The following is an 11,866-nucleotide window of genomic DNA, read 5'->3' as shown; positions in this document are numbered from 1 at the left end:
CCTAATCCTCTTCTGTAGAAAGCTAACCACTAAAATGATATTAAAATTCCACCTGACATGTGTGACTGCAGGAATAATGCAAAAGCAGCTACTTTTAGCCCCGCCCCCTAATGGCCACTATCATTGGAAACTAGAGGCTCAGACCTTTCCAAGGAGGGGTCAGAGGTCATTATTCCACCATTTCAGGCGATGTAACCGGCATGCGTTATATGAACTTGCTCTGTCATTCTTATTTTCTACTCAGTTTCGTGAAATTATTGGCAAATTTCAAAGAAAAGACTAAATGATTCCCTTTAATGAGTCGAAAAATGCATTTTGCACTTTTGGCCGAAATCCCATTTCATCCTAGCACACTGCCCACTAACAACTTTGTGGAACAAACATGCTTTAACTTATTCAGTCCAAATTAGCTTGACATACAGTCAAGATATGGATCAATTTGATAAAGCTTATAGTAAGATTGGCTCCGGTAATCCTGAGTGTTAGAGCCAAAGTTAACGGTTTATATTTTGTTTATTATTTGGTGACACAGCTGGGGGGGTTGCTTAGGGGGTGTGGTCCCTTGTTATTTTAGATGAACCCAGTAAGTTGGGTGAGTAGGTTTTTGTCAAACTTTTCTTTTGACCTTCATTGTCGTCATTTGTAACTTTTTTAAATATAAATAAGAAAGAAAACGCAAGTGGGGCTCAGGATGGCTTCTTGGAGACGTGTCACAGCGCACAAAACTTCTCAGCCAGCAGCAGCTCTGTTGGTGGATTGAAGTCGCTACTGAGCTATCTCTATAGTTATGCTGCTATAGGCTTACACTGCTGGAGGACATAGGGACCCCTATTTCATCATTCTGCTTCATTCTATCTCTATTTTCCCACTCCCAATTTGCTTGACTTAAAGTCAAGATGTGGATCTATAAAGTCAGAGGGTTCATCCACAGTTTTTAATGGGGTTTCATCACTGCAAAAAATATAAATCTCAATAAGTTATTTTTTCTTAAAATAAGTGTGTTTTTCCTTGATTTGAGGAGATAAGTAAGACACTTTGCCAATGGAACAAGACAATTTCCTTTTAAAATAAGAAAAAACTATTTTATCGTCTTATTTCAAGTAAATATTATCTAACTATCTTATTTTAAGAGTGAAAATACTCATTCCATTGGCAAATCATCTTATTTACCTGCTCAAATTAAGGCTAAATATACTTAATTTAAGCCATTTTTTACTTATTTCTGGATTGTTTTTGCAGTGATGGTGTTTATTTTTGAAAAAAAAATTTGATGAGGCTAAACATTTTCCTATTTTCTTTGTTTATTCACCTATAAATCAGACATGGTGACATTTCAAATAGTGGTTTCACCTGCAAAATATTCCTCAATGCCTTTCCGTCCCATAAATACAAACAATTTTATTTCCAATTTATAGTTTGGGAGCTGGAATTGTTTAATTCACATATGGAATTTTCGGGCGGAATTTGTTCCCTTAAAAACTGAGCCAGCACATTATGCGAAAAAACAGTGACAAAACATCAATTAAAAGTTTAAAACCAAGTTTATTTAACAGAAATTCTATGATAGAGCTGAAGGTTTAAAACAGTCTGAATGGGTTTAGATTTAAAACTTCAACAATTGAATCTAAAACATTAAAACTCAGAGTCTAAAACAGTCCGCCGCAGTTAAAGCTTTAAAACAGGAAGCCGCTCTGATGTTTGGGTCATCTGAAGAGCCCCACCTTCTTCTTCTTTGGTTTGGAGGCCTGTCGCTCCGCAGGGCGGGCCGTGACGAGCGCAGACTGCCGGAGGAAGAGGAGACGTTTAAAGCCTTCGTCTAACTTTGTCCTTTGACATCATGAACTAAATTCTACCACGTCATGTAACTAAAACAAATTATTTTGCCTCAACTACAAACATCAGTGTTTTTTTGTGGGATTTAATCAGTAAAAACCAAAAAAGCAGCGCATGATAATTGATGTTTTTCACATTTTTTTCATCCAGGAAATGATCTAAAAAAGTGTTTCCTTCACATTTAATAGAAAGTAAGAACTAAATTAAAGGATGCAGGTTTTCTGCAGCCAACAGGCTCTTCCATAAAGGCCAGATTTTCCTCTACATGCTGTAATCTGGATGGGTTGGAGCACAGGGGTACCTTGGTCTGTGCCGCTCTGCTGCTGCTGTTCCTCCTGTCGTTTGGTTCATCCTCCTCCCTGGAGGTTTGATTCGCGTCGCCCATCTTTTGCTCGTCTTCCACGGATCGAATATCTGCTGGTTGCAGACAGCACAGAACAAATGAAACGGGGTGTTATAGTCTTATTGTAGCTATATCGGAGTTTAAATTGTGGAGGATTTTTAAAAAAGACTCGCCTTCTTTCCAAAAAGTTTAAAAAAACTCCAAACGAAAGTCATGAGAGATAAGAATGAGTTACGCAGTTTCCTCCATGGCATAAATTAGGAGATCCATCTAACCAGTGAGAGATATATTAACCTAACAGGGAACGGCCTTGATGAACTGAAGTTGTTTTTCCTCCAAATGTTCAAGTGTGAGAAAGTTCTTTATGTTGGGGGTGGGTTGGTTCCCCTGGGGGGAGTTGTGTGTGTGTTGGGATTTTAAGGTATAAATCTTTGTTAAACAGGGTTCCTACAGCATAAGGCAAGCTAAATTCAAGACTTTTTAAGACTTTTTAATGCCACTTGAAATAAAAATTTAAGACCAAATTCACAAGAAACACAAGAAAAACCTGCTTGCAACAACTTAACCCAAAGGTTTATTTTAACATAAACCACTGCACTGATGTTTCAAATTGTGAAAAGCTTCCCATACAGGAAGAAAGCTAAAAACACACAGATGACAGATATATTTGAACAATTATTTAACTGAATTCACAAACTTTGTTTTAGCAGGGAACAAAACAAATCAGTTTTAAAGCCCCAACATAACCAGTGCTAAGTCTTTTTTGCAGCTATTTTTCTTTGTATGGTTTTCTTAGTATGTTTGATTTGGTGATAAGTGGAGGCGTTGCAGAGACAAGGGTGGAACTAAACTGAGAAATACCGGCTGTTTCTCAGTAACTCCATTTTAACGCTTTGTGTTTAGTGCTTCGCATGTGTGACTCCACTGCCTTAATTCCCATCGTTCCTAGCTTAAAATCCACTGAGCCTCATGTATGTTCCCTGGTTTTAGCCATGGAGAAAACTCTTGGCTGGAGACAATTTTCATTACATTTACACTTGCTCATATTTTCCAGACAAAAAGTTAATGGTGCATCTCCCAAATGTCCCGGCCGCAACAACGCTTTTATTGGTTCCGCTATCGGGACGGAACCAATAATGGCGAGCTGTTATTTTTTAAAAATAAAAAAAAGGTCAATTTTAATGTTTTATTTAGATTACAAAAACAAATCGTAATAAAAATATTCCTATTTATGACGTAAGACCTACGAAAGACTGATTTAAGACATTTTAATACCAATTAAGGCCTTAGTTTTATTTTGAAGAAGGACCCGCGGGAACCCTGGTTAGAGGGAATTGTTGGCCTGGCTGAAGAGGCGAGTTCTTCTGTTCCGCTGTAAAGGGCTTGAAATGATGGCGGGAAGGGATCAACTCTATCGCTGCATTATAGGTTTTTGAAAGCTGAAATCTGAGTTCCCCCCCCCCCCCCTCTGTTTAAGGTTGTTTTTTTCTTATTCTTGGTTTTGCTTCCTTCACACCCCTCTCAAACCACCTGTCTTCTTTGTCCAAAATGTTCACATTTTTGTCAAAGCTTCTTGCTGCTGAATTTTTTGGAGCTTGATTTTTTGCAGGCAAACTTTAACCAGATATAAATTCAGTGTAAGGAATTCAATGCGTAAAAAAATAAAGTTTTTAAAAGACGTTGTACAAAATAAAGGCAGATTCCAATGAGACGGTTTTTCTCCGTACCCTGACTTCCTGTCTGACGCGATGCTAACCTGGAGTTAACGTTTGGGCGGCTGCTTCTGTTGAAGGCTGGTTCTGTTCGGCGCCGGTCTCTTCAGGCCATTTGCGTTTTCGTGCGCCTCTGTGAGCGACGATGGCGCCGTACAGCCGCTGGAGGTCGGCGCTGAAGCCAAATGCGTCCGACGGTTGAGAGCACAGCAGAGGAAGAGACTAAAGAGGAACAAGAAGCTGAGATTTCAGGTCAATCTTCAAAAAAAAAAAAAAATACAAGAACTCTAAATAAAAGGAAGCACCAAACGTTCAGCCTTTGATGGGTGAAGGAAAAGTTTGGTTATAACGTTTTACAGAATCCAAAGGCAAAATAATCTGAACATGAGTAGGACTGAAAGGATTATTCTGATGATGGATTATTGAAATGATTGTTTAAACCATGAATTAGAGTAAAAATACACTTAAAGATGCAATTAGCTGAACGAACTGTTCAAAATATGTGAAGCTTTTCCATTTAAGATGGAAAAACCTTTTATTGGTAAATATGCAGCCAGAATTGCTCAGTTTCTATAAGATAAAACATCCAATTAAAATGAATTAAAATATATGAATCAACTGTTTTTATATACAGATGCATATATATATATATATATATATATATATATATGCAGACATACATAAAACATGGATAAAACAATCCACAAACTAATTTAAAATTAACTTCCTAAAAAAAATTCATGAAAAAAAAATCATTTTTTAAAATCTTATTTTCAGGAAAACTGAAGAAAATAAAAGTTTTTAGCTGCTCAGAACCCAAATTTATAATTCTCTAAAATAAACCTGCACACAGAACGCTGAACATGGGAACGCTGAACACGGAGCGCTGAACACGGGAACGCTAAACATGGAACGCTGAACACGGGAACGCTAAACATGGAACGCTGAACACGGGAACGCTGAAGACGGAACGCTGAAGACGGAACGCTGAACACGGGAACGCTGAACACAGAACGCTAAACATGGAACACTGAACACGGGAACGCTGAACACGGGAACGCTGAACACGGGAACGCTGAACACGGGAACGCTGAACACAGAACGCTGAACACGGGAACGCTGAACACGGGAACGCTGAACACGGGAACGCTGAACACAGAACGCTAAACACAGAACACTGAACAAGGGTACGCTGAACACGGGAACGCTAAACACGGAACGCTGAACACCGGAACGCTAAACATGGAACGCTGAACACGGGAACGCTGAAGACGGAACGCTGAAGACGGAACGCTGAAGACGGAACGCTGAACACGGAATGCTAAACACGGAACACTAAACACGGAACACTGAACAGGGAACGCTGAACATGGACCGCTGAACACGGGAACGCTAAACACGGAACGCTGAACACGGAACACTGAACAGGGAACGCTGAACATGGAACGCTGAACACGGGAACGCTAAACACGGAACGCTGAACACGGGAATGCTGAACACGGAACGCTGAACACGGAACACTGAACACGGAACGCTGAACACGGAACGCTGAACACGGAACGCTGAACACGGGACGCTGAACACGGGAACGCTGAACACGGGAACGCTGAACACGGGAACGCTGAACACAGAACGCTAAACACAGAACGCTAAACACGGAACGCTGAACTCGGGAATGCTGAACATGGACCGCTGAACACGGGAACGCTAAACACGGAACGCTGAACACGGAACACTGAACAGGGAACGCTGAACATGGAACGCTGAACACGGAACGCTGAACACGGGACGCTGAACACGGGAACGCTGAACACCGGAACGCTGAACACGGGAACGCTGAACACAGAACGCTAAACACAGAACGCTAAACATGGAACACTGAACAGGGAACGCTGAACATGGACCGCTGAACACGGGAACGCTAAACACGGAACGCTGAACACGGAACACTGAACAGGGAACGCTGAACATGGAACGCTGAACACGGGAACGCTAAACACGGAACGCTGAACTCGGGAATGCTGAACACGGAACGCTGAACACGGAACACTGAACAGGGAACGCTGAACATGGAACGCTGAACACGGGAACGCTAAACACGGAACGCTGAACACGGGAATGCTGAACACGGAACGCTGAACACGGAACGCTGAAGACGGAACGCCGAAGACGGAACGCTAAACATGGAACAGTGAACAGGGGTACGCTGAACACGGGAACGCTAAACACGGAACGCTAAACATGGAACGCTAAACACGGAACGCTGAACACGGGACGCTAAACACGGAACGCTGAACACGGGACGCTAAACACAGAACGCTAAACACGGGAACGCTGAAGACGGAACGCTGAAGACGGAACGCTAAACATGGAACAGTGAACAGGGGTACGCTGAACACGGGAACGCTAAACACGGAACGCTGAACACGGGAACGCTGAAAACGGGAACGCTGAACACCGGAACGCTAAACATGGAACGCTGAACACGGGAACGCTAAACACGGGAACGCTGAACACGGGAACGCTGAAAACGGTAACGCTGAACACCGGAACGCTAAACATGGAAAGCTGAACACGGGAACGCTAAACACGGGAACGCTGAACACGGGAACGCTGAAGATGGAACGCTGAAGACGGAACGCTGAACACGGGAACGCTGAACACGGAATGCTAAACACGGAACGCTAAACACTGAACACTGAACAGGGAACGCTAAACACGGGAACGCTAAACACGGAACGCTGAACACGGGAATGCTGAACACGGAACGCTGAACACGGAACACTGAACACGGAACGCTGAACACGGGACGCTGAACACGGAACGCTGAACACGGAACGCTAAACACGGAACGCTAAACACGGAACGCTGAACACGGGACGCTGAACACGGGACGCTGAACACGGGACGCTGAACACGGAACACTGAACACAGGAACGCTGAACACGGGAACGCTGAAGACGGAACGCTGAACACGGAACGCTGAACACGGAACGCTGAACACAGAACGCTAAACATGGAACACTGAACAGGGGTACGCTGAATACGGGAACGCTAAACACGGAACGCTGAACACGGGAACGCTGAACACGGGAACGCTGAACACGGGAACGCTGAACACGGGAACGCTGAACACTGAACGCTAAACATGGAACACTGAACACGGGTACGCTGAACACGGGAACGCTAAACACGGAACGCTGAACACGGAACACTGAAAAGGGAACGCTGAACATGGAACGCTGAACACGGGAACGCTAAACACGGAACCCTGAACACAGAACGCTAAACATGGAACACTGAACAGGGGTACGCTGAACACGGGAACGCTGAACACGGGAACGCTGAACACAGAACGCTAAACATGGAACACTGAACACGGGTACGCTGAACACGGGAACGTTAAACACGGAACGCTGAACACCGGAACGCTAAACACGGAACGCTGAACACGGGAACGCTAAACATGGAACGCTGAACAGGGGAACGCTGAACACGGGAACGCTAAACACGGAACGCTGAACACAGAACGCTAAACATGGAACACTGAACAGGGGTACGCTGAACACGGGAACGCTGAACACGGGAACGCTGAACACAGAACGCTAAACATGGAACACTGAACACGGGTACGCTGAACACGGAACGCTGAACACGGAACACTGAAAAGGGAACGCTGAACACGGAACGCTGAACACAGAACGCTAAACATGGAACACTGAACAGGGGTACGCTGAACACGGGAACGCTGAACACGGGAACGCTGAACACAGAACGCTAAACATGGAACACTGAACACGGGTACGCTAAACACGGAACGCTGAACACGGAACGCTGAACACGAAACGCTGAACATGGAACGCTGAACATGGAACACTGAACAGGGGTACGCTGAACACGGGAACGCTGAACACGGGAACGCTGAACACAGAACGCTAAACATGGAACACTGAACACGGGTACGCTGAACACGGGAACGTTGGGAACGCTGAACGCTGAACACGGAACACTGAACACGGAATGCTGAACACGGGAACGCTGAACACGGGAACGCTAAACACGGAACGCTGAACACGGAACACTGAAAAGGGAACGCTGAACATGGAACGCTGAACACGGGAACGCTGAACACGGAATGCTAAACACGGAACGCTAAACACGGAATGCTGAACACGGGAACGCTGAACACGGGAACGATAAACACGGAACGCTGAACACGGAACACTGAAAAGGGAACGCTGAACATGGAACGCTGAACACGGGAACGCTGAACACGGAATGCTAAACACGGAACGCTGAACACGGGACGCTGAACACGGAACGCTGAACACGGGAACGCTGAACACGGGAAAGCTGAAGACGGAACGCTGAACACGGGAACGCTGAACACGGAATGCTGAACACGGGAACGCTAAACATGGAACGCTGAACAAGGGAACGCTAAACATGGAACACTGAACACGGGTACGCTGAACACGGGAACGCTAAACACGGGAACGCTAAACACGGAACTCTGATGACCGGAACGCTAAACATGGAACGCTGAACACGGGAACGCTAAACATGGAACACTGAACACGGGAACGCTGAACACGGGAACGCTGAACACGGAATGCTGAACACGGGAACGCTAAACATGGAACGCTGAACACGGGAACGCTAAACATGGAACACTGAACACGGGTACGCTGAACACGGGAACGCTGAACACGGAATGCTGAACACGGGAACGCTAAACATGGAACGCTGAACACGGGAACGCTAAACATGGAACACTGAACACGGGTACGCTGAACACGGGAACGCTAAACACGGGAACGCTAAACACGGAACTCTGATGACCGGAACGCTAAACATGGAACGCTGAACACGGGAACGCTAAACGTGGAACGCTGAACATGGGAACGCTGAAGACGGAATGCTGAAGACGGAACGCTGAACACGGAATGCTAAACACGGAACGCTGAAAAGGGAACGCTGAACATGGAACGCTGAACACGGGAACGCTGAACACGGAACGCTAAACACGGAACGCTGAACACGGGATGCTGAACACGGGACGCTGAACACGGAACGCTGAACACGGAACGCTGAACACGGGACGCTGAACACGGAACGCTGAACACCGGAACGCTAAACATGGAACGCTGAACACGGGAACGCTAAACGTGGAACGCTGAACATGGGAACGCTGAAGACGGAATGCTGAAGACGGAACGCTGAACACGGAATGCTAAACACGGAACGCTGAAAAGGGAACGCTGAACATGGAACGCTGAACACGGGAACGCTGAACACGGAACGCTAAACACGGAACGCTGAACACGGGATGCTGAACACGGGACGCTGAACACGGAACGCTGAACACGGAACGCTGAACACGGGACGCTGAACACGGAACGCTGAACACCGGAACGCTAAACATGGAACGCTGAACACCGGAACGCTAAACATGGAACGCTGAACACGGGAACGCTTAACATGGAACGCTGAACACGGGAACGCTGAAGACGGAACGCTCAAGACGGAACGCTGAAGACAGAACGCTGAACACGGAACGCTGAACACGGGACGCTGAACACAGGAACGCTAAACATGGAAAGCTGAACACGGGAACGCTGAAGACGGAACGCTGAACACGGAACGCTGAAAACAGAACGCTAAACATGGAACACTGAACAGGGGTACGCTGAATACGGGAACGCTAAACACGGAACGCTGAACACGGGAACGCTGAACACAGAACGCTAAACATGGAAAGCTGAACACCGGAACGCTAAACATGGAACGCTGAACACGGGAACGCTAAACATGGAACGCTGAACACGGGAACGCTGAAGACGGAACGCTGAAGACGGAACGCTGAAGACAGAACGCTGAAGACGGAACGCTGAAGACGGAACGCTGAACACGGGAACGCTGAACACAGAATGCTAAACACGGAACGCTAAACACGGAACGCTGAACAGGGAACGCTAAACAAGGAACGCTGAACACGGGAACGCTAAAGACGAAACGCTGAACACGGGAATGCTGAACACGGAACACTGAACACGGAACGCTGAACACGGGAACGCTGAACACGGGAACGCTGAACACGGAACGCTGAACACGGGACGCTGAACACGGGACGCTGAACCACGAGGAACGGACTGAATCACGAGTGAACGCTGAACGACCGCAAAAACGGCAAACAACAATACAAACACAAAAACAAAACAAAAAAAACACTAAACATCACTCACACCCGGCAACACTAGAACACGAGACACACACAGCAACACATGGACGCATAGAAACACAAGGGACACACTGCATCTTCTCTTCTCACTCTCTCTCATAAGGACAACGCACCAAACATTCGACAGCTGAACAACTCAGGAACGCTGAACGAAACGGAACTGCTGAACAAAACTGTCGCGCGTGCGAAAACACAGAACAAGCGCATAACAAACATACCACAAACTCGAACAGCAAGCATACAAACACAGCAGACTCACAGGGAACCCTAAAACACAAGGAACAACTGAACAACAGAACAGCTAAAACAACGAAACGCTAGCACACACGGAATGCCATTGAGAAACGCGAACAGAAACACACAGACAACACGCGTCTCCGCTGCAAACAAGACGGGACACGCAACTACGAACAAAGGGAACGCATGAACACAGAGAACACGCTGCGAAACCACAAAAGGACACAGACTGAACCACAACAGGACACAACTGAACACACAACCAGGAAATACGCCGACAACACGAACAGCTAAAACACAAGAACAGTCTAACACACGACGAACACTGACAACTCACAGGACAAGACTGAGAATCACGGAACGCTGACACAGGAATGACTCAAAAAACAAACGGCAAAAGCTGAACAACAGCAGAACAAACACCGACAGACGGAACGCTAGAACAACACGAACACGCACAAGACACACACAAGAAACACATACAACAACAGGAACCACTGAACAAGGGTACACCGCTGAAATAACGCGAGGAACGCTAATCAACAGAAGAACGCTGCGAACCACAGAAAACACAAGAAACACATACGCACGCTAGCAAACACACACAAGACACACCTAGCGCAACACAAAAGGACACACGCTAGAGACAAAAAATACACTCACAACAACAAACGGACACACACAAGACACACGACAAAACAACAAAGACAACAAACAGACATAACACACACACACACAGACACAGAACACACAAGGGCACACGACCACAAGCGACACACAACACACAAAAACACAGAGAACGCTGACCACAAGGAACAGCATGAAAAAAACAAGGAAGAACGCCTACAAAACAACAACAGAAACGACATGAACACACCCGAACGCAACAAACATGCGGAACACGCGCTGCGCACAATACGAACAAACATGAAAAGCGGGCACAACGCATGACACACCATAAGAACGCATGCGAAAACACGGCAACGCTAAACACACGGACAACAACGGAACGCACTCAGATCACCATAAGGAGCAATACTGACAACACGGAAACAACTGACACACACGGAACAACACAAAGAAAACACGGAACTCTGAGAAACACAGAACGCTGACACTCAGCAAACGCTAACAAAACACACGGCGGACCACACTGAACAGGGGACGCTGACACCGAAAACAGATAACACCGGAACGAACGACACCACAAAACAACGCTGACACACCTTAGACAGCATCGACACAAACGGCGAAAACAGGACTCAGACAACACAAAAAAGCAGACGCTGCGCGAACCAACAAGGAACACATGAAACACCAGGAAGAAAAGCTAAGACATGGCGACAAACAGCGCACAGAAACACGGCGCAACAGCCACAAGACGGAACGCAGAACAACAGGCACACACTACTGACACTAAGGGAATGACTTCAACAAAAACAACGAGAACGCAATACACAACAACAAGAACCTAGCGAAACAGGGAACACACAACAACAG

General features: G+C 46.1%; 1 protein-coding gene across 3 annotated transcripts in view; it reads right to left on the bottom strand.

The window, feature by feature from the left end:
- Nucleotides 1–1,522: 1,522 nt before the first annotated feature.
- Nucleotides 1,523–11,866, bottom strand: part of nhej1 (nonhomologous end-joining factor 1) — a 42,546-nt gene continuing 32,202 nt past the window's right edge. The window contains exons 6-8 of one of the 3 annotated variants that reach the window (XM_038302319.1): nt 3,933–4,110; nt 2,135–2,250; nt 1,523–1,781 (exon numbers count right to left, since the gene is read on the bottom strand). In XM_038302319.1, coding sequence (XP_038158247.1) covers nt 1,704–1,781; nt 2,135–2,250; nt 3,933–4,110 — 372 coding nt within the window. In that variant the 3' untranslated portion in view covers nt 1,523–1,703. Of the gene's footprint in view, nt 1,782–2,134; nt 2,251–3,903; nt 4,111–11,866 lie in introns of those variants that run through there. The other 2 variants (XM_038302320.1, XM_038302321.1) reach the window with 2 other exon arrangements.

Source organism: Cyprinodon tularosa, unplaced genomic scaffold, assembly GCF_016077235.1.
Source record: "Cyprinodon tularosa strain WSP-4 unplaced genomic scaffold, ASM1607723v1 ctg486, whole genome shotgun sequence".
NCBI lineage: Eukaryota > Metazoa > Chordata > Actinopteri > Cyprinodontiformes > Cyprinodontidae > Cyprinodon > Cyprinodon tularosa.
The sequence above is the reverse complement of the archived record's forward strand: the minus strand, read 5'-3'. Positions and strand labels throughout refer to the sequence as shown.